This window comes from Corvus hawaiiensis, chromosome 7 (genome assembly GCF_020740725.1).
Source record: "Corvus hawaiiensis isolate bCorHaw1 chromosome 7, bCorHaw1.pri.cur, whole genome shotgun sequence".
NCBI classification, from domain to species: Eukaryota; Metazoa; Chordata; class Aves; order Passeriformes; family Corvidae; genus Corvus; species Corvus hawaiiensis.
In genome coordinates, this window is record NC_063219.1 from 13,076,415 (window position 1) to 13,104,153 (window position 27,739).

Genomic DNA, 27,739 nt, shown 5'->3' on the forward strand with positions numbered 1-27,739 from the left:
TTCAAAGATCGCAGGGCCAATACAGAGCCGTTCTGTCAGTCCCCAGACCAGCAGCAGGACAAAAACACAGCCTACAAACGCCTGTGCCCACGCTGAACACGGCACCGCGCCGCCGCCATCTCCTCACAACGCTGCCCCGTCTCTTGTGTCCGTGCCCGGGGGAGGTGCCGGACGCCGCAGGCCCTGTCCCGCCTCCATCCGGTGGGAGCTGGGCGGTCGTGTTTGTGCAGCCCCGAGTTCCGTCTCCAGAGGTATAGTCGGAAACAAAACTAAACCTATCATCCTTCCTCCCCCCCGGGCCCGGGGCTCGGCAGCCCCTGTGCCGATACTGCCCCGGCTCCGCCCTGCTCCAAATGCCGGACCTGGCTGCTGTAGAGACTTCCCCGACGCGTCTGGGTGCGTGATACCTTCCCCCGCTCCTTTCCCCCCTCCTTTCCCTCACACTTCCCACCCTGCTCTTTCAGCATAGGCGGCCCAACACCCCGTGCTCCGAGATCGGGTCCCCGTCCCTGTTCACGGGGGAGAGGCGTCCTGCAGAGCCGGAGCGTCCAGCGCAAGCGAGGCTGGAGCTCGGCCTCGGCCCGCGGCGACAACCGAAACCGAGTGTAATTTAAAATGACGTACTTAAAAAGTTGACAGGAAATCTGCGTAAACCACGTTTAGTTGTTGGGGATTTTTTGTTTGGTTTTGGGGTTTTTTTTGATTTAATTAGGAGGACTAGGGTGTTAAAACAAATTAGCGTGGTCATACTAGTTTACACCGAGAGAAAACTATTGAAGCATAAGGAATGCGATGGCTCCCTCAGAAATTCCCTGCTTTTCCGGAGTACGTTGGACAAGTCCTGTTAGAGGGCGTAGGCCAGTGAGGAAACTGGGAAATGTGAAAGCTGAGGAGCATGCTCTTCAACTTTGAAAAATGCGAGATGGCCCTGGCTCCAAGTGCAGTCGTTCACCACCGCCACCTTTTCAAACAATGCAGAGTAGAGGAAGCACAAAGCACAGTCAGTGCCGCCCGTAGCCAGGTCATCTTTTACTCTCTCCTTCCAACACAAGGTCTTCCACATGAGTTCGTCTTGTGAAAGAAAGGTAATTTTCCAAATCACAACGACACCCACTGGTGTCATATCCTGGTTTTATTGCTGCAAAGATGACTCTGAAACGTTCAAGATACAAAATGCCAGCAAGGAGTTAACTGGAGCCTTGTGCACCTTTGTGTGAAGTTATAGTATGTTGTTATTTCCTGCTCCTTGCAAGGATGGGGGGAAAAAAAGCCTAATTATGCATGCATGTGAACACAAAAATTATTGGGGCAGCTTTATCTCTGATGAGTATGAAGTGTTTTATTTGGTCTTAGAAGATAAACTGATTTTTCTCTCCTCCTTGTAGAGAATTTACATTCAGTAAGTCATCTTGTTGCAGGGTCCAGATAATTGAAAGCTAGGCTGCTGGGTTTATGTTGTGTTTGCTTTTCTCTTTTTCTTTAACTTTTGCAGCTATAATAACTGTATTTGTGATGTTTTAAAAAGTGGTCATCAGATGGAAGAGTGGAGCATGATGCTCTTCATCTCTTACGGTGGCGTGGATCTGGCTAAGATGTACACACACGGCATGTATCAGGCTTGCCCCAGTCCTGTGACATTCCTGCTATCAAAATATGGGCACATGGCTTTCGGATGCAAAGTTATAAACTGTTTTAGTTTATACTAAGAAGTCACTTCCTGTTGCTCTTACTCATTCCCCACTCAGTACCCAAAGAATATTGTTGGCAAATCACTGTATATGCACAGTTGGTTTTCCTTTTATTTAGAACATCATTCCTGGTTCACTGCAGTCATAAATAAGAATGACCCTTGGTCATTTTCTTTGGTTTCTCCTCCCCCATAAAATTAGGAAGTAGGCCCCCCACAGTAATTTGTCGTCTTGATATTTGTCCAACAGAGAATGAGTTGATGTAATCACTGGAAAATCCTATATGGAAACCAATGTGTACTGGATCTAGATCAGTGATTTGGCAATGGTCAAATGCCAGTTTTCCAGTGTTTTTGTGAACAGATTTGCATACAGGTAAGCGAATTTCAGCACTGAGAGTATAATCAGCATTTTTTTATAATGTGCATGTGATGTATCATATAGAAAGGAAATTCACAAAAGAAGATAATTCATATATGTGTTTTAAAGGCAGATTATTTTTAAGTTAACATATAAATAGTAATTTTGCATGTCTGAAATTTCAACTCAGTAGGAAATTCCTCCCTACCACCCCTCCACCCCTTTTTTTTTTAACTAGTTTTAAAAGATTGGGTAAAAATCAACTGGAGTAGTTCAAAAGTTTTTCTGATATTTCCGAAAATGGCCAAAAGTTGTTAAATTCCTCTTTCACTTTAGACTATGACTTCATGTTCTTTTGAAAGTCCCTGCTGAATGTGCCTGGGAGGTACTTTCATATGAAGGTGCTTTGTCCCTCTTCCTTCTTGACTGCATTATGTCATGAAAACAGTCTGTGTCATTCTACAGAATTCTCACAAGTGTTTGATGCTAGATTGAAAATAAGTTATCAATAAATATGCTTTTCTTCTGATAGAAAACTTTCCAAAACACATTACAGTACATGAGGGGTTCCTCTGCTTATCCTCTGATACATTCTTTTAGTGGGCAGTCCAGGGGTTTAACCAAATCTGTTTCTTCCTTGCTGAGGAGATAATTCTAGTTACTTTTCATTTAAACAGCACTAGGAAAAAAAAAATATAAGCTTTTAGATGAGTTTATCTCACCTGCTTAATTTATGGACACAACATATGACATTGTTGATTGTAACTTCCAGAATGTGTAACAAAAGGCTGAAAATGCTTTAAAAAAATCTTATCCAGGTGCTAGAATCTTTTGGTGTATTAGGCTTTGAAGTTGAATTGGCTTTTGTTTTCCAGTACAGTTTAAACAAAACTCTGCAGTATAGTGATCAAACTCTGTGAAAGGACTAAGATTTGTCTTCAGGTTTGCTCATTTCCCCTTTTTCCATCTATGTCATGGAGGTCAGAGGAGGTTAGATAGAATTTCCATGGTTGGTGGCAGTGGAAATTGAGCATAGCACCCTACTGATTTTGTTAATCACAAGGCTGGGGGTTTTTCTAGGTTTGAATTTTTGTTTCAGTTTTCAGGATGGTGATACGTGCATGCGTCATGAAGAAAAACGTGGTCTGTGTCTTATCTATACCTTCAGAATTAACTAATTTGCATACTTAAGATTGAAATATTTTCTCTGAGTGGATTTTCAGTCTTTCTGGGCATGGAGGGTGTGTGTGGAGAATCCTTATAACCCCAGTAACTCATTCAGGTTGGAATCACCTTAAATGATGTTAATAATAAGAAAACCCACTCCTGAATTAACACAGATAATTAGTGTTTTAAAAACTATGTATTATCTTGCTAGTATTTCCTCTATTTTTGCTTCATTTAAGACAAATTGCATACCTGATAGCAGTAGTTTTATATGGTTGGGAGGTTTTTTCTTCATTCTTTTGTCTGTGTGTGGTTGCACTACCTTTGAGCTCTAAAAATTCTGCCTGAAAAATGCCTTGAGACTTTTAGGGGGGAAAAGGTGGTGACGGTGAGAGGAGTGGAGGGTTGCTCAGAAAAGGGCAGAGCTTTCAGAAATGCTTAATCTACCATTCATCAGCAAGCTGATGATTTTTGTTTCACTTCCTATGGAATATACAGACTCGGGTTAAGGTAATTTACTCTAAAAGAACTTGTTTGTCTTTCTGATTAATTTGACCTTCCAAATACTTTTAGTTTTGTAATGAACAACTGGGAGAGTCCCTTGGATAAAGGATGTCTGTGTAGTATATGTTGGAGTGTTAGTTGAAAGTGAAATACTTCAGATAGCAGAGCTAACTGTGGACTTGTGCAGCAGAACACTTATTTATTACCTTTTAATTCTCTCCCACAGAACTGCCCTTGTAAAAATGCATCTAGTTAAGAATGAACACAAGAGAAGTGCTGTGGTAGACACGGGCTTCATATCATGTTGGTTTCCTGTTTAAAAACCAGTAGGCTGGCAATTTTAAAAGAACAGCAACAAAGTGATGACCAGGTGCCAAGTGCCAGCTTTCCTTATTCATCAGATTCAAGAAGAATTGGATAAAGAAGAAGAAGAGATGATGGTTTTCCTGTGCCGAGACCTTGCTCCTGATTTGGCCAATGCTGATCTTAAAGAGATCTTGGTGGCTTTGAATGAGAGGGAGAAACTGACTCCTGTTGGCTTGTCTGAGCTGTTGTACAGAGTTAAGAGGTTTGACTTGCTGAGGAGGATCCTGAACACTGAGAAAGTAACAGTAGAAGCTCACCTTGCCAGGAGTCTCAGACTTATCCCTGATTACAGGTAATATATCTATTTCAGATTTCAAAACTGTACTATCTTGTTCAAAATAAGTGGGGTTTTTTCTTCCTTTGTTTGGGGGGGGGGAGGGTGGTGTATGGGTGAATTGGTTTTTGTTTATTTTCTTAAATACTTCACAGATTCAGAGAATATTTATTGAAGGTAGAAGAAAAGCAGAAAAAGACATTATACCTAGACTTACAGTCAAGTTTAGTCCCTTAATTAAACTTTTGTAGTTTCTTACCAGTCATGGCATTAGAAGCATCTATATTTAAGGAGTTTGTGTGTTTGTGAATAAAACCAGTGATGTTTGTAGAATTCTGAATTAGCAGATAAAAATGACACTTTAAAGGAATATCTTTAGTTAGAGATACTTTCTCTTCTAGATGGATTTGGGCACATAGCCATGTGGTATAGCTTTTCTCAAAGGACCTCTCTCTTACTTCTTTTACTGTATTTGTTTTGCGAGGCTTAAATTAAGAAATTCCAGTTATTTTATTTGGAGACTTCAGAAAGAAAAACATGTACTCATAAGGAAGATTTTCCTGTATTAAATTCTCATTAAAATAAAAACCCTGTAACTAATAGGTAAAAAAATGAAGGATGTGTTCTGTTGTGTGATTCTCGCACTTCATCTCTATTAAACGTTAAGGAAACTTCTGTTTTCCTAACAGTGGCTATTACACTGTCAGTCTGAAAAACACGGGTGCTGATTAGCAAGAGTAGGTATTTTGTAATTGGATCTTGAAGCAGGGTAGGTTTTTTACCTGTTTATTAGTTAGAAATGGTAGATTAAGACTGGAACATGGGGAGAAGTTAAGTAGTTGGGAACAAGAGGAATCTTGCTGCAAGCTAATCCTTTAGAAATATCTCAACTTTATTTCAGGGTACTAATGGTAGAGATAAATGAAAATCTGGAAAAAGACGAAGTGGGTTCTCTTGGTTTTCTACTCAGAGATTATGCACCTCGTATGAAAATGGCAAAAGATAAGGTATGTTTTCCTGCTGGTATTCTCCTCTGGAGCAAGGAGAGATTAAAATAAGAAAAGAAGTAGCTAGACAGCAAAGGAGAGGAGACAGTATTGCAAGGAGTATTGAGGCAGGAGTACAAAAACATCAGGAAGCAGACAAGAAGTAGTGGCTTCTACTTCATTTTGTTGACTTTTAATTCAAGGAAAGAAGCGTGGAAAACTAGTAAAAAGTAAGAGGGAACAGTGCTTGTTATACTGTACAGTGGTAGAATGAACTTCATAGGCAGAAGGCATTTTACAGAAGTCTTTCTTCAGTATTACTAACCTGAAAGTCCAAATAAGAATGATCTCAAACCAGTAATCATTTGAACTGTATCTTGAATTACAAGGTCACTTTTTGTTTGTGCTCTGCTTCACTTACAGAAGAACAGATACATTGTAATTACGTCTTTATACCTTTGCATTCTGAATATTTTATTAAATCCTCTGAGAAAGCAGAAATTCAGTAGAGAGGATTCAGAAACCTTGACCACTGTGCATAGAAGACTGAAGATTTCTGTCTTCTTCCTTTAAGGTTTTTTCCTTTTCTATCTTCAGTCAAAGAAGGAGAGCAACTTTGAAAATTACCCAAAGCTTTTCTTGCTGCTTGCTTTGTGGCATGCTAGGGGACATTCCCAGTGGCTGGCTTTGTAGCAAAAATGAAATACAAAACTGTTTCCTCAAAAATTTAGGATTGGTTTTTAAGAATATCACTTCGTAGTTTCTATTACTCCTGTGATAATACCAAGGATTCTTATGTCTTCCAGAGAATATTCTTAGAAGGTGTAACATCTCTTATTGTTTATACAGCCGTTATGACCTCCCCATGGTATTTTCTGGATTGCTTTGTTACTTCTGATAGAGAACAAATTACTGACGTGTTTGGGTTTATGTTGCTATTCTAGAGTTTTCTAGCTCTTATAATTGACCTGGAGAAGCTAAATTTGGTGGCTCCTAATCAACTGGATTTGATAGAAAACTGTTTTCGAAGTATTCACAGGATAGACTTGATTAAGAAGATCCAGAAGTACAAACACGAAGGTAAGATGCTCTTTTTGCACTGGTTACTCTTGGTGGCAAGAATCAGATGTGCTTTTACTGAAGATAAAACTACGAGTTACAAATAAGGGTATTTGCATTCTTCATAGATTTAGGTTTTTAAAACAGTTGAAATATGATGGTGTATTTGTGTTTCTGTTAAATTTGCAGCTTCAATGTCCTCCGTTCATTCTCAGCCAGTATATGTAAATGCTCATCAGGCATCTCTCCCTAATCTCAATCTTATTGATCCTCCTTATAATTCAGGGGTAAGTATACAGAAGTGAAATGCATCCTTTATTTCTAAATATTGCCAGACTTTAAAAGGAGATCCATCTTTCAGAGCCTGAGGAATGAGAGATGGCTAGTGACTAAAATACTGCTTGGTTTGTTTCTGTTATTCCTGTTACACTCTGAGTTTAGGGTCTGATTTAAATCTTCTGTCTGAGAAAGATGCCCTTTAAAGGATAGCTGTGAATTTTTTCCTATTAGTTGAACATACAAAATCTGTATCTTGGAAGTTTTTTTGTACTACACTGTGGAGTAAAAAGTTTTGCTTTGACTATTCTTCTTCTTTTTTGTACCTCTGGACATTTCAGGGAAAGTAGCTTTTAATTTTTAAAGCTGAAAATTATAGCTTTTTTAAGAAGAGTTTTTTGGAGGGGGGGCAGGGGTTTGTGGTTTGTTTTAAACTCATTTTAAGAAGATACCTCAGTATCTGAAAAGTCAACAAATTGCATTGCATGCAGTATTCTTTATATTTGGGTTAGCTCTGATATTGTATTAGTAGGACCTTTCTTAAAGTCTTAAACCTTGCTAAATTTGATGAGATTATTTCTGTCGTGTTCAGTAAATACGCAGCTCCCTGCTGCTCTATAGGAAACAAAGTTCCTATCTTCAGAGGGTTTTCCTTGCTGTTCATGACAAGCTGGTAATTGTTTTCTGAGGTGGAACAGTTGGGTGTTTATTTGTCTGTGCTCTTGTTAGGTTTTTTTAATGTTATGTTGTAATTCTGTTTAGTTGATAGAAATGAATCTAAAATATCCTTTTATTGAGGAAAAAATGCTGCTGTTTTATTTTGGAACATGTCTATTAATTCTTGAGGAGCAGGAAAATGATGCCTTTTTTCCTCATTTCAGATTCAGAATGAGAACACAGAAAAATTACAAAATGGATCGAGTCTTACTTTGGGTAAGAGCATTTTATCTAAGTTTTGATAATCTGAAAGAGCCAAATTATGAATTTCATTATATCAAAAGGACTCTTGTTTGATAGTTGTGTTCATGGCTAATCCTGTTAATAACACCAGGAGCAGAGAGTATTTGATACCTCTCAGAAGTGAGCCTGGCCTTATTGTATGGTCTTGTATTTGCTTTACTTGTGATGCCACATCTTAAAACATTCTTAAAAACTGTGAACTTCCACTGTCAAAACTTCTTAACAGAATAAATACTTTTATTAGTAAAACCATGGATAAGATTGACAAGCCAGCTCTGGAGGCCTGTGTAGTGCAGCTCTGCTCGTTAACTCTGGAGTAGGAAGTTTTTGTGTCATTTCAGCAGTGAACTCCCCACCAGGCCAGCCAGGAAATTGTGCTTTGAATACCAGGTTCTTTCCATGTGTATTGTGTTTTCTCTGGAAACCCCAAATACCTCTCAAATATGGTGATTTTTAACATTAGTTGGCTGAATTCTTTCAGTGTAAGAGATTCTTTGTTTCTTCTAGCCCCAAGCAATGTAGAATGAAATCCAGATAACATTTTAGAGGTGAATAATTTAGGGATTTTTAAACTTCAGTAGCATACATAGAAACTAAGAGGTCCCAGTGGGTGAGAACTTTGCTGAACTAGATACATTCTTCTTTGTAACTGATCTGGTATCAAAGAAATATCACTGGTACTTGCATACTGAGATTACTTCTGTTTGTTTTAATTGCAGCAGAACCAGTTCACCTGTCCATTCAGGAATCGGGATCAGTGCCACATAAGGTATGTGCTTGTGTATATGTATGCATGTAAATAAATATAACCTCTTTGGATATTTACCTTAGTTTTCTTAGTGTTTCATTTTGAGATTTCCTTTAGTTGTGTGCAGACAGAACAATGTGTATGTCCTCAGCCATAAACAGGTTCTGTGAATTGTTTTTGCAGAATACATTTTTAATATAAAATATTTGTGCTACTCTGGAAGCAGCAGTGTGCAAAATGCACGTATATATACTATGCACACAGAACTTGTACATTTATTAGTGGAGGCCAAGTTAAAGGCTGTTGGAGTTCCGACCTCTTGCCATCTGCATTAGAAATCACAGGGCTTCTTTGCATGTGGTCTTGATTCCCTTCTCCCTCTTTGCTCTCCAGGCAGAAGACAGACATGCTTTGGGTATTGACGATAGTAATGGCCTACTGCTATTTTCACTAGTTCTCCTGTAGGTCAGGAGCCAGGGAGTTACCTGTAGCAAATTGATTTGTTTCAATCAATTCTCTTCAGAGGGGAGAGGAGTTGTGATAGAGTCATTACAGATTATTTAGCAACAAGGAGGTTGTTCCACTAAATTAGAAGATGTTCTGATGAGCAGTGCTTGCTTGCACACCTAAAAAACACAAAAATTCTCTACATTTATTGTATTGGCAGTATGAAGCTTGTACAGTTTTAGTCTCTTTTAAAGAATCTTTATGGTAGTGAGATTGCATAACACAAGACACAAAAACTAAGCCTGTACTAGAAATAGAGGGAAAAGAATCATTAGTCCCTTTCTCCTGATTTTTTGTTGTGTAGGTAAGACACATTACAACCCAGTAGACAGATTTCTGCTAGCTACTTGATGGAAAACAACAGAATATAATTTAATAGGTCTGACGTAAAATTTGAGAAAGTAGTGAAGTCTAAAAGTTGAGACAGTGATGTATTGACTTTGTAATTGTGCTTTCACATTTCTCAGACGTGTGATGATCCTTACAGAATGCAAAGTCAGCCTTTAGGAATATGTCTGATAATAGACTGCATTGGCAATGACACTGGTAAGTCTGGAATTTGAAGTTCCTTAACTTGTTAATCTCAGATAATTAGAACAATTTAGTATAAAGAATATGATGTACATTTACCAGCCAGATTAGGGTAATGTTGTCCTAGTCAGATAATCTGCCAATTCTAATAAGTCTTCTAAAGCAGGGAGTTGGAAGGGCTGACCTCAGGTTAAAGCCAACTGTCCTAATTATTGGAAAGAACGTTTGGTTTTTTTGGTGCAAAATCTCTGAATGAAAGAACTTGTAAGAGGATAGACTGAATTTTGGGAGGGAAGAAAAGAATGTTCAGCAACCAACGGAATAATTAGGCTTAAAGCAGTCATACAGTCATACAGCAGGTTATTGGCAGAGATAGTAAAGAGAGTGTTTCCCACCAGTTAACAAAACCAAAACCAAAGCTGTTGTGGATTTGAAGTGCAATTATATTGGACACCAGAGATTTTGAATAGCCATGAGATCCTTTATTAATAATGCACCTGGGCTTCTGTCACATCTTGCACAGTTTAACTGAAATTGTCACTACAGCTGTCAGTGTGGTCACTGCCATGGGTGAAATGTGGGGGTTTCCTGACTGCCTTTCTAGAATCCAAGAATTAGATTTTTGCCTAGTCAAAAACATCCCTCATTCTCTAATCACTGTAACACGTGAGGCTAAAAATAAAAATGAAGAGAGCATTTGCAGTCAGTTCTGTAATAAGCTGGGAGATGTAGGGGAAGAAGAGGCTTTCCAGGCATCTTTTGGTTTTCTCAAATGTATTGGTCCAGCAGATGGACTGTCTTAGAATTGTTGATGTAGTTGAAGAGCAGTGGTTGTGGAGCTCAGATACAGAAAGTCTGTGTCTCAGATGTTTGAAGTTACCAGTGCACTGTCAGCATTTAACGATAGAAAGCAAGACTTTCACTGAAGTACATTATGGTGCTAGTGAGATTCAGAAGGCACAGGGCATATGGCATTGCTTAAAGGTGTTTGCTAGAAAGGCACTCACCACTTAGGGAGTTGTTGTCCCACGCTATTTTGAAGTCTGAGTATGCTAAAGAAAAAGAAGAGGGCAGGGAAAACATTAGGAATTGTATCCATTAGAATCTGTAAGTGACCCAAGATTTAATCTCCGGAAGGTGAACCAGTATTAGATACTGTAGGATCAAGAATTACACTTTATAATGCCCAGTGTAAACAGCATGAATTTATCAAATGCTGATAAAATTCAAACTGAAATGCATTTTGCTGTTTTGTAAATAGCTGCTTTTGACTTTTCCATTTGGAAATCAATTTTAACCCTTACATTGTAAACAATCGGGAGAAAAGGCTAGTGTTTTATGTAGGGTGGAGATGCTGAAAAGTCAGTGGAGCTTTGTTGGGAGATAGCTAGTGTTGAAGAAACACATAGTTTCTGATCTCAGGCTGCAGCATGTAATGCTGTGGTGTGTCTTGCCTTAAAGTATCCAAGGCTTATCATGTATAATTTCTGATTAATTGTTAAACTAAGGTATCAGCTCTAAGTTTCTGAATTGTTTTTTTAAACTGTGACAGTTAGCGTGTGTGGGGACTGAGGTGACACCAGGTTTTGTGTTTGTGTGTATATGGGCATGTGCCAGTGAGATCAGTACATTACAGGAAAAGCACTCTCACTGCAGTAATTCTCATTTTACACACATACTGCTGCCCCTGACTGATGGGCAGCTTCACTGAGTGTGTACCTGCTAGACCGTAGAGATACTGAATAGTCAGAATTTTGAGAGCGTGTTTTATTGCATTAAATAGGGGGGATTTATCTTTCTGTTCTCAAATTTAAAATGTCTGGACAGTTTCTGAATTATTTTACAAAATTTAATCAAAACAGCAGAACTGGAATGAAACTTTAGTTCTTGTTTATCACTATATATCACTATAGTGTAGAGTTTGTATCTACCCTTTATTTTGCTGAGGAAAGTTACAAGTTCTGTTTCGTGTGTTCACCATAGGCTTTTTGGGGAGAACAGTGTGGTAGTACAGCTGCTTTGCTGCTATTACCTCTGAAATAGCCTCTGCTAATTAGGCATTGTTAAACTTGTGAAGTCAAAGAACAGCTATGTGTAAGCTTCCTATGTGTGTAAGGAATTTTACATAAACATGGCACTTGGTAATTCTTTTCCTACCAGAAGCTGTTCATGGGCAATGTATATGTGCTTTATACTAAAGATATGGTGCTACAGGTGTAAGTCATAGTAGTAGCTTGTGGTTCTCTGAACACTTAATACCTATGGTTTTAACCACTATGTGTCTGGTTTCACTCCCATACTAAGAAACATCGAAGTAGTTATTCAGAGTTTAGCACATTTTCCTGCAGCACAGGTTGACACAAATACAGTAAGAGTTAAGTCTTGGGATTTGGCTATCTGTCACAGTTGAGACTCCAGTGTCCATTCTTCACCTGGAGCTCATCACTTAAAATTTTATATAATAGGAAGCAAAAATGCCTGCAGCAAGTTCATTTTTGACTGAGGAAAGGGAACCTCTCTGTTTATTATGCAGTTCTGTATATCTTTAATAACCATTCAGAGTCATTTTGACAAGTTAAAAAGTGAAGCAGACTTCCCATGCTATCCAGATCACTCTTCATCATTTCAAGTGTGTTTTTTCTTGCCTTATATTTTAAGTCTTAGGAAGTTGGAATACTGGCTCTGAATGAAAGCATGTAAGTGTCTGTGGAATTTGGAACAGATCACATGCCAAATAACAGTGTCTCTGCTGTCATGAAACATGTAACTCGCAGTAAAGACAACATGCATATAGTACTCTAAGTATGTAATGTACTGTGATCAACACCAAGTAATCCTGATTTTTTAATTATTGTGATAAACTACTTCGTTTCAATAGCAAAACACTGTGAATACTGTAATTCATTATAGTTGAGATTGAGCCTTGGTGTGCTTTGATTTAATTAATTACATCTTGCTTCTTTCAGATGTGTTGGAAGAGACCTTCAGAGGCTTAGGCTATGATGTTCATTGTCACAGATATTTAAATATGAGCTCCATGAATCAAACATTGCTTGAAGTTGCAAGGTGGCAGAAGCACAGAAATTGTGACAGCTTCATTTGCATATTGGTCAGCCGTGGAAATTCTCAGAGCATCTTCTGTACAGACCATACCTTTTCTGGATTCCCTTTGGAACAAATAAAGAAGCACTTCACAGCAGACTCATGTCCTGGACTTCTAGGAAAACCGAAGCTTTTTTTTATTCAGAGCTATATTGTGCCAGAAAATGAGCAGGAATGTACCAGTATGTTGGAAGTCGATGGGAATGGTGAGAATATCAGTGCTAAAGTCACTATCCCCCAAGCAGCAGACATCTTTTGGAGTCATTGCAAGGTGGATGTGTCTACACTAGAACAATCCCCAGCTTCATCCTCATACTATCTGCGTTGTCTGGCTGAACTACTCCGTAATCCTTACAAAAGGTAAATTAAAATAAGAGGAAAGAAATAACCCTTTTCCTATGATAGCTTGTTGTCACAGAGAACGAGAAACCTTAAGTTTCATCCTGTCTGGTCCTGAAATGTGTTTTCTTGCAGTGTCGTAGGCTAAAAGACAGGTACACCTGATCCTCACACAATTGCATAGAAAGGTAGCCTAAACTAGGAGTGGTAGTAGGAGAAGTTTCTTTATGGCACTGGGCTTTGCAGAGTGAGAAAGGAAGAACCTGTCCTGGATAATGTATGTCAGTGCTTTAGACAAGATTGGGAATCTTCCTTCTCCAAGATAAAAAGGCACATTCAAGGCTTCTGTTAAATTGAGCATTGCCATGTACCAATAAGAGCTCTGCTTGCGAATATAAAAAGTCAGTGCTTAAGTTCAGGAAAAAGGCAGTAGAGAGGGAAGGATTTTTTACTTTCTCTAAATTTAATTAACCCTTTGCTCGCAGAGCCAACAGATTGCCAATATGTAATCTTGAATTTAAACTGTCAGAAAACTTTTGTCTATTTAAAGAGATCAAAAGGAATCTGAGAAAAAGGCAGATACATTTGGATATATAACTTACCAACAAAGGTTTTATTTATACAACTGATCTAACAAGGAACTGTTACTCAAGGTAATTGCAATGCTCACATTTAGTACCTTTTTACAAACCCTAAAGCCTTGTCATGAAATCGCAGATTGTCATGTCAGCATAATTAACATTACAACAATGATTTGGGTCATAAGAGTTTGTCTCAAAACGCATGTACAGCCTTGCATTTTAGAGGTCTTGCCTCTGCAGTAAAGACTGAAATTGCAAACTTTCTCCTTGCTGAATCTAAGGTTTTCTTGTCTCTTTTGAATTCTTAAATGTTGTCTTGCATCATTCTCTAATGGAACACTTTTTCTTTTGTTGCTGCAGGAAACTCTGCCTATTAGCTATTCATATGGAACTGAACAAAAAAGTTTACGATTGGAATATGACCGCTGACCCAAGCCAACAATACTCACTTCTGCTCCAGCACACACTGAGGAAGAAACTTTTTTTCCCCACTTAACTGCTGTTACAAAGTACATATCTGAAATGGTTAACAAGAAGCGTTTGCTATGATGCAAACAGTTTCATGCATATATTTACTTTATGCATTGTTACTTCATGTATATCTAAAGTGCCTGTTGCTTCCAAACACAGGAATTTACAAGCATTTTAGTGTGCTAAGACACTAGATTTTGTATTTTAGTATAGTAGTCTCTGAAAGCTTGGATGAGAATGGTAGCTATTGTATAGCACTGCAACAGATCTTGCTACTGAATATAACAGAGTGGAAAGAGGTCTACACCATATAGCTGTTGTGTTTTCCAAGAAAAAACAAGTGTTTTTATTGTTTCATTGGTGGTTCTTAACATACCTATTAGCAGTTAATCCTTAAACAAATACAAGCCAGCCCAAACCATTGAAATGCATGGATTACTTTCCCTGGCACCTAATAGTGGCAAATGTCTCAGGAAAGCATTCCTACCCAGTAATGCCAGATCTCTGCTAACAAGTGCTGCCTTGCATGCCTCTATAGACTGGCAAAACAGAAAGGAAAGAGAGATGGTCTTTTCAATAATCTGGATTCTGCCTTCTTGCTGCACATTAAAGATTGCATTGTCAGAACTGTCCACAGCACACATTCTGTGTTAATAAATGAGACAGTCTGCCATGCTTTGGGCCAAGTATGTTTTCTGCTGATGCAAAAATGAGTCTGCATGTGACCGGACATAACAGTAATCTGCCACACAGTTAAAAAAATGTGGGATTTTGTCAGATATTTTGTGGAAGCTGAAACGTGATTCACATTCACTGCACCAGGCATAGTGGTAAAAAGATACTTTAAAATATTTGAGCTTAAATGTGTGTAGCAGCCATGGGCCCTTAAGACTGGATTATGTTAAACACCCCGTCCTCACTGCTATTCCTTATGAAAAAGAATATGCCTCTATTAATTTATTTTTTTTTCAAGTGCTTTTGTTCTTGTGAAAAAAAGTGAAAATTGTTTTAAATACAAAAATTTTTCTCCAATGTAGCAATTACCTAACATGAAAAGTTCAGTTAACCTGCTTGTTGTATAACAGTATAACTTGTATGGGGTGTATTAAAGTTTATTGTCCCTGAACTTAGTGACAATAAAGTAGACCACTTTTAAGTATTTAATTTTTCCTCATAATATAGTCTCCTATCCAGGAAAAAAAATGAAGGCCTTGGTGTGCCTTGCTTGGTTTCTGGTTATGTTTTTTAATGGAAAAAGAGAAGGATACAAAAATGACAGATATGGAATCTTAGAAGTTACTTCCTGTGGTGCCTGATAAATGAAGCAGATAGTGGAACATTTCCTGTGGTTGTAGAAATAAGATGCCGTTTCAAGTTGGATATCTAAGTGATGTTAATAAATGTGATCTTCACAAATTAACTTCACTTTCCCATTTCCCTTACTAGCTTTTGCATTCGATGAGCACTTCTGCTACCCTATAGACAACCAAAAGCAGGGAGAATGGAACCAAGAGGAGGTAGATGAGGAAAAGAAATGTGGAAATTTTAAGCAGGAACAAGAAGGGGAATGGTAGAGAGCATCAAGAGAAGAACAAGTAGGGGAAAGACGATTTGGAGGAGAAATACAGTATCAATATTGGAAGGAGAAGAAAACAGGAAAAAGGAAGTGAGAATAATAGTGTCTATCCTTACAGACTCTAATGATGTGGTGAGTTGGTTGATGTTTTGTGGATTGGTTGGTTGGGGGGTTTTGAGTAATGCTAAATAAACTATTTACTTAAAATATTAACAGTAGGATATATTCTGCTTTTACATGTGACAATGTAAGTTTGGTTTGAAGGTTAAGAAGTATATATGTTTTTTGCCTTACTGCAAGACACAGTAAGTGAAGTCCATTTCATTAAGAAATTATGCAGAAATGCTGTTTTGAAAACTAGAGGCTCATGTAATTAACCCTTTCAGTGGAAAAGGGAGGGAGTCTCTTTGTATATGGCTGCTTGGTTGGAAGTGATTACAACCCTCTAGAGAGTTGTGGGGACAAACATGTATTGTGCAGCATTCGTGGCTGTCAGATACCGATTTTTTTATGTTGATGTTTTAATCCTCAGTAGATTCTTAAACCATAGCAGTGCTCAAACTATAATCATTCACCTAAGCAGTATTTATTGCCTTGACACCTCTTTCAAGAGTGGTATTTGGGTAGGCTGATTCCCTGTACCTGCTGCTTAGTGAGAAGTAGTGAGTTTTTATGCAGGAATTTTGTGATGGCAGTTGTCTGTCACTTCTCCCATAGCTTATAGAATCATAGACTCATAGAATATGCTGAGTTAGAAGTGACCCATCAGGATCACTGAGTTGAACTCCTGGCCCTGCACAGGACACACCAAGAATCCCACCATGTACCTGACAGTGTTGTCCAAAAGTTGTTTGAGCTCTGTCAGGGTTGGCACTGTGACTATTCCCTGGGGAGCATGTTCCAGTGCCCAACCACCCTCTGGGTGAAGAACCTCTTTCTAAAATCTAACCTAGCTCTCCCCTGACACAGTTTCATTTCTCGAGGCCTGTCACTGGTCACCAGAGACAAGCAGTCAATACCTCTGCCCCTCTGCTTCTCCTCATGAGGGTGTTGAAGACTGCAGTGAGGTCTCCCCTCAGTCTCCTCCAGGCTGAACAAACCAACTGACCTCAGCCTCTCCTCATAGGGCCTCCCCTCCAAAACACTTAGCAGGTTTCTGTGTCCCTCCATACACATGATAGGGACTGTCTCTTCTTGCTGTACTGCACACATAAAATTTAAGTCTAGAAATGGATGAAGGGTGTGGACTGCATCAAGTTCTCCACGTATTGCAGATAATGAAATTATTTCAGGTTAAATGATCCTTTAGCCAAAAGAAAAGGGGGAAGAGAATTTTGGATTCATCATGATTTTAGGGTGTTAACACAAGAACATAAAGAGTGACATGCTGGTGAAATTTCATGGTCTTGGACTGCCAAAATGTCTAGTTTTCAGAGTCTACTATTGAAGGAGATAAAACAAGTTACTCTGCTCCTGTGTTGTCAGAGCTTGGAATAAGGCTGTCAAAGTCACTGCTCCATGGCACTTAATTTCAGGTTTGGTTTCTGATAATTGGAATAGAAATTTCTGTAGTTCTGTATGTGCTGTATATATGGAAGAGGGGAAAGAGAATTGGCAGAATATACGTGATGCCTTTAAGTGGCTCGGAAGGTGTATTTATGAGGCAGGAGATTCAGTGGTTTGTCCCATATTTAAGTTGCATGGTTTTTCTCAGCCACCTACACTGACGTGGCTGAGCCATAAATTAAGTTTACTTTGCACTGTTACATATTTGTGTATTACAGTGGTTGTCAACTCATCATCCAAAAAAGAAGTTATGTTCAAGAGGAAGTTACAGTGCTAGCACTTGTAGATGGAACATGTTGTATGGCTGATCTCCCCTTTCAACTCTGCGTAAGAAGTGACTCCTATTACAGATACCTGAGTCAGAGAAGCTTTTTATGGGAGTTTCTGAGAATTCTTTTCTGGTCTCCAGAGTTTTTAAGTTTCTGACATGCAAGATGGTATGGCTGAAAGGAGGCTGCTGTCTGTGTGGATGATCTATGTTCCATTTAAACTAAATCCCCCATACTGAATTATTTGACAGCTTTTCTGTGGCTAGTTTGAAGAATGTCTATTTTTCAGCTTCTGTATTAGAAACAATAAGACACTATAATTCAATTCAAATGCTGGGTTTCAAGCTGATATTCTGAATAAAATTTCTGTATGCAGTCAGACTGATAGTCCCTGTCTCCCTCTAGACCATAGAATAACTCTGAAATTCTTGGTCTGTTTATCCTGTAGACCTCTATAACTTGTTACATTTGTCTGTGAATTTCTCCAGCTCTATAAAAATGAGCTGACTTAATAAAGGACAGCAAGCCTTATAGTTTCAACAGGTAACTCAGCTGCTCTTGGTGTGTTGGGCAACAACTTTTGGCATGAGCAAGGAGACACTTCCCATCCTCTCTCCGAGCATGTGCGGGGTACGGATGACCCCGGAGATGCTGAAGGCCCCGAGGAGCCTGCGCTGAGCAGAGTCTGCTCACTTTCCTCCTCCTCCCGTTACTGCAGCGGACACACAGACCCGCATACAAATGGTATGGCGGCCCTCTCCCACAAGCACTGCTCTTCAAGCGTCCTTCCAGTGGGAAAACAAAAAAAATAATGTGCCTAAAATGTTTGAGGCCCTTTTGCGATGTAGCCTGCTTTAAAATGGCTTGGCAGCAAAAGCGAGACGAATTACTAGTCACGACTTGCACTTCGCACCGTTGGCGCTGCCGGAAGCTTTTCCCCGGGTCCCTTGCAGCGTTCCCCGGCGGGGCAGGGCGGCGCCGCCGCGCTTCCTGCGAGCCCCGCGGCCGCTGGCAGCCCTGCCCGCTCCCGGCACGTGCCCCGGCTCCTTCCCTCACATCCACCTAGTCCCGCTTTCCGCCCTGCGGCTGGCACCGCCTCCTGCCTCGGGCGGGCACTGGGCACGCCCCGCCGGCCCGCGGCAGGGTGACCGCGAAAGGAGCCGCGAAGCGCTGCCCGGGATAGCTGCGGGGAGAGGGCTCGGGATTGGAATTCGTGTGAGAGGTACCAAAAAGGGGGGCTGAAATTGAGAGGGAACGAAGGAAGGCTCCATCTCCCGAGCCCAGAGCCTAACTCCCGCTCTCGTTTTGTGTGGCTGCTCCCGGCTGCCCGCGCGGCCTCCGGGATGCTCTTCTCCCACGTGGGCCTGCGGGCTGAGCTCCCGGCATCCCGGGCGCTCCGGGCCTTTGCATTATATTTAAATCTTTGGGGCAGTGCTCCAGTCAGTAAAACTTTATAAAGAAAAAGAGAAAGGTAATTTTACAATCCTTATCCTGTTTATTTTATACGATTTTCCTTTTCTGAGGCTGTATCTCAAAGCATACGTAAGAGACGCGGATTCGTTACTTTTCTGTGTCGATGCCCTGCCAGCCCAGCTGTGAATGTGCGAGTGAGCCGCGCCAAGCCTGGGCAGAGAGCACATCCTGCGCCCCCGTGTGTTGGTGCTGGGTGTTCAGCATCACCCAGTTTTACCGGATTCTTTGCTCGCTTTCCTTTGCTTTAGGACTCTTGGTTTTTACCATGATGTTTTTCAGTGACCTGTAAAATGCATGAAGCGATAGAGGATTCTAAAAACCCCATAGCAGTACGCTGAGCAGCGGGTGAGCTGGCGGTATCATTGTAGTGCTGGGAGAGGTGGCCAGGCCAGCCCAGCCTGCCCTCCGTCCAGAGGCAGGGAGGAAAGCTTATGGACACCTAGCAAGTGAGGAGAAGTCTTGAAGGTATTCCAAACTCAAGCAGGAAATGTCTGAAATGAAAAAACTTTTCCAAGAATGGTAGCAACACGGACTTGGAAACTATTTTAAAGGTAGATGAAGGAATTTGAGCGGGATCAAGGTGCTGCACCTGGGTCAGTGCAATCCCAGATATGAATACAGACTGGGATAAGAAGCCACTGAGAGCAGCTTTGCAAAGAAGGACTTGGGGGGTTATTGTGGATGAAAAGCTGGACATGAGCCAACAGTGTGCACTCACAGCCCAAAAGACTGTCCCCATCAAAAACAGCATCGGCAGCAGGTCGAGGAAGGTGATTCTGCCCCTCTATTCTGCCCTTGTGAGACCCCCCCTGGAGTGCATCCAGCTCTGGGGTCCTCAGCATTGGAAAGATGGGGACCTGATGGAGTGGGTCCAGAGGAGGGCCATGAAGATGATTGGGGGATGGAGCACCTCTGTTTGTGAAGACAGGCTGAGAACTGGAGTTATTGAGCACAGGGAAAAGAAGGCTCCTCTGTGCCCCCACAGGTTATGATATCCTCTTTGGTTTTTCTCCTCCCAGGTGTTTCAAAGGTTTTGGATTCATAGGTGCTGTCCCTTCTTTGCTTTCCTGATACTTTTCTTGTGCTTCCTCATGTAGAAACCTTTGCTTCCAGCTGTTCTAAACATAAGATTGAAGACCTACCAGCCAGAAGGCACTGAAGCACCTTTTTACCTATTTAACCTTCCATGGGCAGAATAGAACTGCCTAGGTTACAGGGAAGAAGTTGGTGTAGTGGAAGGTTGATCAGTCTCTATTAAACCTCAGTAAGACTGAGTTGCTTGTGCAGAGCCTATTTAGACTGAGCATTGAGTGCTATTACATTTTAACTGAAATTTACTTGTAAGGGAGGCTTATAAGGGTTTTTCTATGCCAAATGTCATATACAACCTGGAAGCAAGATACAACTGGGAGTGAATGGATATTCCACAGCTTCAGCTTGGGTGTCAGCCTTGTAACAGAGGAACACCTCCGTGCTACAGCCAGAAAAGAAGCCCTTGGACTATGGATCAAAGAATATGCATGAACCACTGTGCTGTCTCCATCAATAGTTGTAATAAGTTACTGCAGGGACTCCTCCCAGTTGCAATGGAGAGAAGCGAAGATCTAAATGTGGAAGATGTTTAAAAGAACAGGAAACTCAGACCTTGAGGTCATCCAGCACAGTTTTTTGCTCAGACAAGAGCTAACTTCAATTATAGACTGGGTTGTTTGGAGCTTCTGCCAAATCTGGTCTTTTTTGTAGTCTTGTATTTAGAGAAGGAAGTAAATTTCAAATTTATTTAAAACCTTTATTTATTAAAAGGTAATTCAGGGCTTCCAAGCAGTCATTGGGTAAAATTTCAGTAGAAGGATTGCTATATTGAAGATGCAAGTGTTACTAGTGTTTGCTTTTTGCTTTCAGGCAGAGAGACTGTTGTTCCAGCAACATGGAGGATGATGTCAGCTTGAAGTTCCATCAGCAGCTTTTGCTTATTAGCGAAAATCTGGTGACTGAAGATGTAGAAGCTTTAAAATTTCTCTGTACTGACTTGCTCCACCTCAGAAAACTAGAAGGTGTGAAGTCAGCACTAGACATCTTTAAGCTTCTTATGGCTCAGGAATATCTGAATGCAGAAGACACTTTCCTACTAGCTGAACTCTTATACAGAATTAAATGTCACTCCTTGCTCGAGAAACTTGGTTACACCAAGGAGAAAGTACAAGAACGTCTGCATGAGAAGGGAAGAGTATCTCCATACAGGTAAGCTTGCAGTGGAAATCTATTCCCTCCATTACTGCTATCTATGCCATACTGTTTTCCTTTCCATTTTTGAGTTCTTAGATTGCCTTTGGTTTTTACACCATCTTCTGTTCCACTTTTATCTCACTGGATCTCTGTTACAGGCAGATGCTGTATGAACTGTCAGAGAATATCACCAATGAGATGTTGAAGGAAATCATATTCCTCCTGCAAAATCATCTTCCAAAGCGATGGATAACTCTTGTATGTGAGGAGTGAGCCAAATGTGTTTATGGTGGGAAGGGAAGGAAGGTGGGAAATAGGAGCAGAAGTGTGAAAAGTGTTTGGCAGAATAGAGCTATAATATGCAGCTAGGCTGGTTGTGTTCATAGGGATAGCAAGAAGGAAGATGTTGACAGGTTAAGAGTAGAATTTGGTCCCTTGTGCCAAGGTCAGTCACTGACAGTTCACTGTCTAGCATCAGATTATAAAAAAGTGACAAATCAAATCTTTGTCCTGCTTGAGCCATATGCAAGGGAGATTCATGTCCATGTGTCATTGGTACTGTTTCACAGCAGTGAAGCCTTCTTGAAGCCAAGAGTCATTAATACAGTTTGGGTGAATCTGTTTAAAAAAGACCATACCAAATAATAACACAACCAGTGGCTTTCCATGAAGCAACATTTCTGCTTCAACAGTGATGTAAAATTGACTGTTTGGTCCTTGTTGGTAGGGAGAAAAGCAGATAATAATGTGATTGTTTGAGACAGACAGGGCTGAGAGGCATGTTTTGATTTCTAAGGAACAATAATTATATTTTACTCTCTCCTTTTGGCTGTCAGTCTGCTTTGGATTTGCTGATTTTATTGGAAAAACAGGGTCTTTTAACTAAAGACAATGTACAGATACTGGAGGATGTCTGCGTGACCGTTTCACCTGATCTCCTGGAGACAATAAAGTGCTACAAAAAGGCAAAAGGTGAGAAATTCATAGTCTAGGAGTAGGTTTGCTAAAATGCAGAAAGTACTAGTTGGGTCTGGGCAACTGAACTTAAGGTCATATGTGTGTATTGCTGAAACAGGAGCTAGAGTGGCATAAATCTGGTGTAGCAATTCCTGGCTTGCATTATTTCCTAGCTGAATCCATGAAAAACAGGGATGTGCTGGAATATCTGAGGCCACACAGAGCAGCCCAGCACATACAGAACAGGCTGGGAAACTGAAAATCCCTTTATAGTTATGTCACACTTCTCCATTTCCCCATTAATAGTATTGAGATGATGACGACTGTCCTGTAAAAGGCACTGTGTGATCTATGAATGTGCACTACATAAAGGCAGTTGCCTACTAATAGGTTGGCAAGACAAACTGTGTGTGTGCATATGTGTCTGGTACATGGGCTATGAGCATACAGGTGATTTCTGTTCTTGTATTAAGAAAATATGAGATTTATAAGTGATTCAGGGGTCTTCATAAATACAGTTAATTTCTAAGCTGATTTCCAGATGAAAAATTAATTTGAATGTCTTGGGTAGAATCTATCCTTGTACCATGGATATCTTTGTTCTGCAGTATCAATACAAATAGAAGCTTTGCCTTTGTCACAAAAATATATGTAATAAAAATAACTGGAAAACGTTCAGAATAGATCCATTGACTATGACCATGCTGTCTTGTATGGAGGAATCATTCCTTTCAATGAAACAGTATTTCAAATACAAAAAGGGATGTATTGTAGCTAAACTCCTTTTTGCTACGTCCACAAATATTGGATTTATCTTCATAAATATCTATGCTGGGGTTTTTTCTAGATAACAAGGCAGCTAATTTTACGCAAGCCTTCCCTGAACTAAACCTGGAGCTGCGTGGAGAATTCAGCAATGTAGAAAATGAATCCAAGGTTTGAGACAATCTCTTAAATCCTTTTTGAATACCTAGAGATGTGAGGTCTTCATCCTCTCTCAAATGACATCATGCAAGGACATGTGAGATATCTGTACGTCTCGTAAAGTTTCTTGACTTGACTGACAAATTGGCATGTTTCAAAGAATATTTTAACCTTGGAGGCTAGAAATTTAGCAATATTGAAAGGTGTGTTGTAGGCAAAATGGGCATAATACCTTTGAAGTTATTCACACACCAGTGCATGTGCTTATTGTCCTGATAAAGGCAAAAACAGTTTGCATTTGTCTAAGTTGTGCATTTTGGAGATGGCAGTAGAATGTGCAAGACAGAGACAAATGGAGCTTCACAGTTCTCACTTTTTTAATTTGGCTTAGAAAAGGCCTCAGGGCATCTTGAAATTAGAAGTGATAAGGGGTAGCATGCAAAGCCCTTGTTAGAAAGATTAAAAGGAGGCAAGAGATTTTAGTAAGCTATTGCAGAGGTCTTGGTACATGAGAAGAGATCTCTTTTGTGAGATCCCTCTTTAGAAGCCTTATGTGCACTCTTTACCACAGCAGTGGAACCACTGAAATCTCCCTCTGGCCTTTACTTTGTGATGACCATGGATACTGAAGGAACAAGTTGCTCCATTTGTTTATAGCAATTTAATTCTTTGAAGTGCAGTGCTATGACATCCTTTCCTCACCTGATGTTTGGACTGCTGTAGCAAAGCTGTTGAAGGAACTTGGAGCGCTGCCTTCATTTTGTTCTACTAAAATGCACAAAAGGAGGGGTGTATTGCTCTCTAGTGAGCAGGAAGGGACTGCAGTGGATGGAGTTTTTAAGCTTTAAAAATGTTCTTTTTTAACAGTGGGAGGTAATTTTAAGTCTTAGCAGAAAAACTGCTAGTGTGGTAGGTTTATGCACTTCTGAGATTTCTGTTCTGCTTGCATCCTTTTCCAGTGGATCAGTATGAATCGCCTGCTCCAGGTATTCATTACTGTTCTCAAAAATAACTAACTCAGATGTCTAACATCCTACAGTTCCACTGTGAATCCTCTGCCACAAAGCTAAAATACTGTTTTGACATTGGAAACAGTTGGGGAGTGCTGTCCCCATCACCAACTCAGATTGCAGAGTTTGGCTGCTGAATCCTGCCTTTTGCATACAGATGAGAACCCAAATGCTAAACCCTCCTTCTACAGTTTGATAGGATGGTGACAGTGTGCTTGGAGTTCCACTGATGTTTTTTCACACAAGGAGGCACCATTGAGTTCCAGATGTTCAAAAATAGCCCACAGTCTTAGGTGCCTCTAACTCCTGGATGCCAATTTTGAGACATGTTAAGGAAATATGAGTAAGTTGAATAAATTTGTTGAAACTGTAAGCTTTTTTTCATCTCCTTTCCACAGAATATGACAAGCTACAAAATGGATGGACCACACAGAGGATTTTGTCTCATTATTAATAATGTTAACTTCAATAGTTCTCAGAGGAAGGGTTCTTGCAAAGATGCTGGTAAGTTACTGAAGTGAGATTTTTGGAGGATTAGTCTCTGTTTCCCCAGGTGAGTTGATTATGTAGTATTGTTCTGTATTTTATTGTGTATGGTAATTAATATTCTAAAAGAGTAAAATATTTGATAAGTGTTAAATTGTCATTTATGTATCCTAGGGGAGGAAAGGTTAAAGGACAAGTAACCACTGGGTTTTTCAGTTCGATCATTCTTGAATAACTTTAAGAATCTCTTTTTACTTATCCTTTATCTACAGCTATAGTAAAGAACTAAAACTAAACTAAATTAAACCATCATTCTCCCTAATATAATGCAAAATTCCATAATCAAGCAACTCATACTTATTACTTTGTTCTGTTTTCTCTATTTATCTCTTATGTATGGAACTCTTAATAGTCAAAACTGCACCTGGAAAATAATGATGTGAGGAAGTTTTCAAAAGATCTTATCTGAAACTGGGCAAGGGCAGATTCTTCATGTTTTCAAGTGTCATTTGTGTGCTCACTTACAATGACAATGTATGCACTATTTTCTGAAACTTTTCTAGAAAAACCCAGGAACTCTGTGTTTGAGCTGATGCTGTCTTTTTTTATTCCAGTTAACCTTTAGTTGGTACTAGTGTGAGGATGAATCTGCAGAAGGGTGAGGGTGTAAGGTCTTTCCCCCTCCAAGATTAGCTTGCATGGTGCCTTCATAAAATGTTTCTCTCTTGCCTTAAATTTTCCTTTTATCTTTCATTTATTTACAGAGCAACTGGAGAGAGTATTCACATGGCTTGGTCTGGATGTGAGAACATACACAGATCTGACGTCTGGGGATATTAGAAGTCTCATGCAAACTTGGCAGGATTTACAAGATCACGAAGACAGGAACTGTTTTGTATGTTGTATTCTATCTCATGGAGAGTCAGGAGCAATCTACGGGACAGATGAGAAACTTGTATTAATACGCACCCTTATGTCCCACTTCACTGCCAGTCGATGTCCCCAGCTGGCTGCAAAACCCAAACTCTTCTTTATCCAAGCATGCCAGGGTAACAAAATACAGCGTCCTGTCTATGTTGATACTGGTGCACAAACTTCTGACCTGTCTTCCATGCAAGACAGCTTTCCTCTTTTTGAAAGTATTCCTGAAGAGGCTGATTTCCTCCTAAGCATGGCCACAGTTGACGGTTACGTCTCTTTCCGGCACATTGAAGAGGGTACTTGGTATATTCAGGCCCTCTGCAGCAAGCTACAGTTGTTGGTACCAAGGTAAATAATTGGCTTAGTGCTCTGATTAAATTTTTCTTCTCCAAAGGCAGTTCATCTAGGAACACCCACCCATGTTCTAAGGTGGACGGCATTAGTTAAACTGATGATTTTACACTGATAAATTTACATTAACACTGCTAGTACCATACATGTAATCTGAAGAATGTGAAGTTCATTGTGAAAAAACACTCAAGACCTCACATCTATAATCTTCAGGCGGCGCAGTTTCTTGAGTGGATATAGGTAAAAATATTTTATTCCACTATTTTTCTTTATTGGTTGAATTAAGCAAGACAGAGCAAGAAAAGGTCTTAGGTTTTTAATATGACTCAAATGAGGACAAGAGAAATTTGGAGAAAAGGATGTGTTTTCTTTTCTGTGTTTTAAATGTTCATACTGTATCTTCTAGCTGGTCAGGGAGATGTTAAGTGGATTGCCATCTGCTCACTAATAAGTAATTTTTTTTTTTTTTCTCTCCTTTTGGCTGTAGGGGTGAAGATATTTTGTCAATTCTTACACAAGTTAACGAAGATGTGGCCAGACGTGTTAGCCCTTCAGGGACAAAGAAGCAAATGCCCCAGCCAGCATATACCTTCAGAAAAAAATTTATATTTCCAATACCTACAGCCCCTCCACCTTCAGAGCAACATCAAGGCTTTTAAAACAAATCATTTTATCATCTCATTTAAATGCAGTTCATCACACTACCTGTTTTAAGACAGTTAGCCAAAACCCCGAGGATTTGTTAGCTTTGATGCAAGGTCTCATAAATTTTTTGTCAAACAAACTGTGAAACTGGAGGAGATACAATTAAAACAATCCATGTGCCAGCTATTTACATCATCTATATATTCAGAGTTATCAGTGTTGGAAGAACCACACTTCTGTCATATTAAACATTTTTGTATCTGCACAGGCTGCAAATACAAAAGGTTTATTCTGGCAGCATTGGGGTTGCATGTAAGCTTTCATATGGTCTGGTTTAGTCTCATCATGTTTTATTTTGCAGGCTAACAATTTTAAATCCTGTTTCTAAATCCACTAGCTATGTTCATAGAGAGAAAAAAGTGGGAATGAAGAGACAAAACCTTCAGTAGTAAGTGGAAAAGAATTTCTTTCCTCTCTAATGAAACTTAATAAAGAACCAGTTACCAACTGAAATCAGCAATTTGTTCTACAGTGCACACTGATACCCTCAAATAGCTAATATAAACTTCATGTACAATGAAGTTTTCCAGAACTGAGTAAAGCCAAAGTGCTGCCTGTTATTCCCTCTGTTAGACCTTGTGAACGTTTATTTTCCCATCACTTCTGAGAAAATTTAGGATAGAAGATTTGCATGCCATGAAATACAGCAGTCAGATTAACTTTGTTAAGCATTACATTTTTTAATTATCATTTATTGGTTTAGGATCTAAAATGCAGCCATTTGAGAAACAAGGCTTCTATTGACTAAGCTGCTAACAGAATTTTGTGAGTTAACTGAAATAATGCTATGTTGTTTTGTTACGAGCATTTATTATGTATGCCTGTGTCTTTCCTGTTTGTTACTGCATTAAATTCATACATTTTAAGAGCTTGATGAGATAAAAATTATTTATTGGGGTAAGGCTTATCCTTGTTTCGGACTGATTCCTGCACTTCGTTTGACTGCATGAATCAGTGAGGTTTTAACTGCTTCAGGGTTTAAGCTGAAGTGAAACTTTATCAAAACACTCATTGTTATATATGATTAGCAATACCTTAAGGTGGAGATTTGAGAGAGTACTGTCTAGTGCTATGGGGTACAATTTCTAGCTTGCACTGTTTTTAGGAAGGGGAGTTTTGCATCATACAGAGCATTGAAATGCAGCCAGTTTTCCAAAACATGATGGTCCCTTTATGATAATGAAGTGATACTTGTGTGGCCCATTGCATTTTAAGTCTTCTGTGTTAGCATGGCTGCCACACTTGAAGTTACATTTATGTCACAGATAAGAAAAATGTTTTGTCCTGTAGTGGAATATATAGCATTGGGATGGAATTGTGATGTTTCTGGCTTGCAGTTACTGTTCAAACTTGATG

At 39.7% G+C, this 27,739-nt stretch overlaps 2 protein-coding genes across 10 annotated transcripts; both read left to right on the forward strand.

Moving 5' to 3' along the window:
- Positions 1-97: 97 nt before the first annotated feature.
- On the forward strand, positions 98-17,711 carry CFLAR (CASP8 and FADD like apoptosis regulator). Of its 7 annotated transcripts, none has more exons than XM_048309125.1 (12): positions 98-396; positions 1,938-2,063; positions 3,946-4,377; positions 5,261-5,366; positions 6,290-6,425; positions 6,594-6,691; positions 7,562-7,613; positions 8,360-8,409; positions 9,363-9,441; positions 12,393-12,888; positions 13,809-13,957; positions 15,366-17,711. In XM_048309125.1, the coding sequence occupies exons 3-11, from the start codon at positions 4,082-4,084 to the stop codon at positions 13,942-13,944; spliced, it is 1,449 nt and encodes a 482-aa protein (XP_048165082.1). In that variant the 5' UTR covers positions 98-396; positions 1,938-2,063; positions 3,946-4,081; the 3' UTR covers positions 13,945-13,957; positions 15,366-17,711. The 7 variants fall into 7 exon arrangements, 6 of the variants coding, with proteins under 6 accessions (XP_048165082.1, XP_048165079.1, XP_048165080.1 ...); XR_007204719.1 differs by having other exon boundaries at positions 101-396; positions 13,809-15,627; positions 17,280-17,711; XM_048309122.1 differs by having other exon boundaries at positions 101-396; positions 13,809-17,711.
- Positions 15,543-27,255, forward strand: CASP10 (caspase 10). 3 transcript variants are annotated; one of them, XM_048309119.1, is made up of 8 exons: positions 15,543-15,627; positions 20,706-21,044; positions 21,188-21,287; positions 21,866-22,001; positions 22,834-22,922; positions 24,319-24,424; positions 25,171-25,675; positions 26,166-27,255. In XM_048309119.1, exons 1-8 carry the CDS (start codon positions 15,620-15,622, stop codon positions 26,335-26,337), a joined length of 1,455 nt encoding a protein of 484 aa, XP_048165076.1. In that variant the 5' UTR covers positions 15,543-15,619; the 3' UTR covers positions 26,338-27,255. The 3 variants fall into 3 exon arrangements, with proteins under 3 accessions (XP_048165076.1, XP_048165078.1, XP_048165077.1); XM_048309121.1 differs by lacking the exon at positions 15,543-15,627 and adding an exon at positions 18,345-18,801; XM_048309120.1 differs by lacking the exon at positions 15,543-15,627 and adding an exon at positions 18,346-18,552.
- The last annotated feature ends 484 nt before the right edge of the window (positions 27,256-27,739 follow it).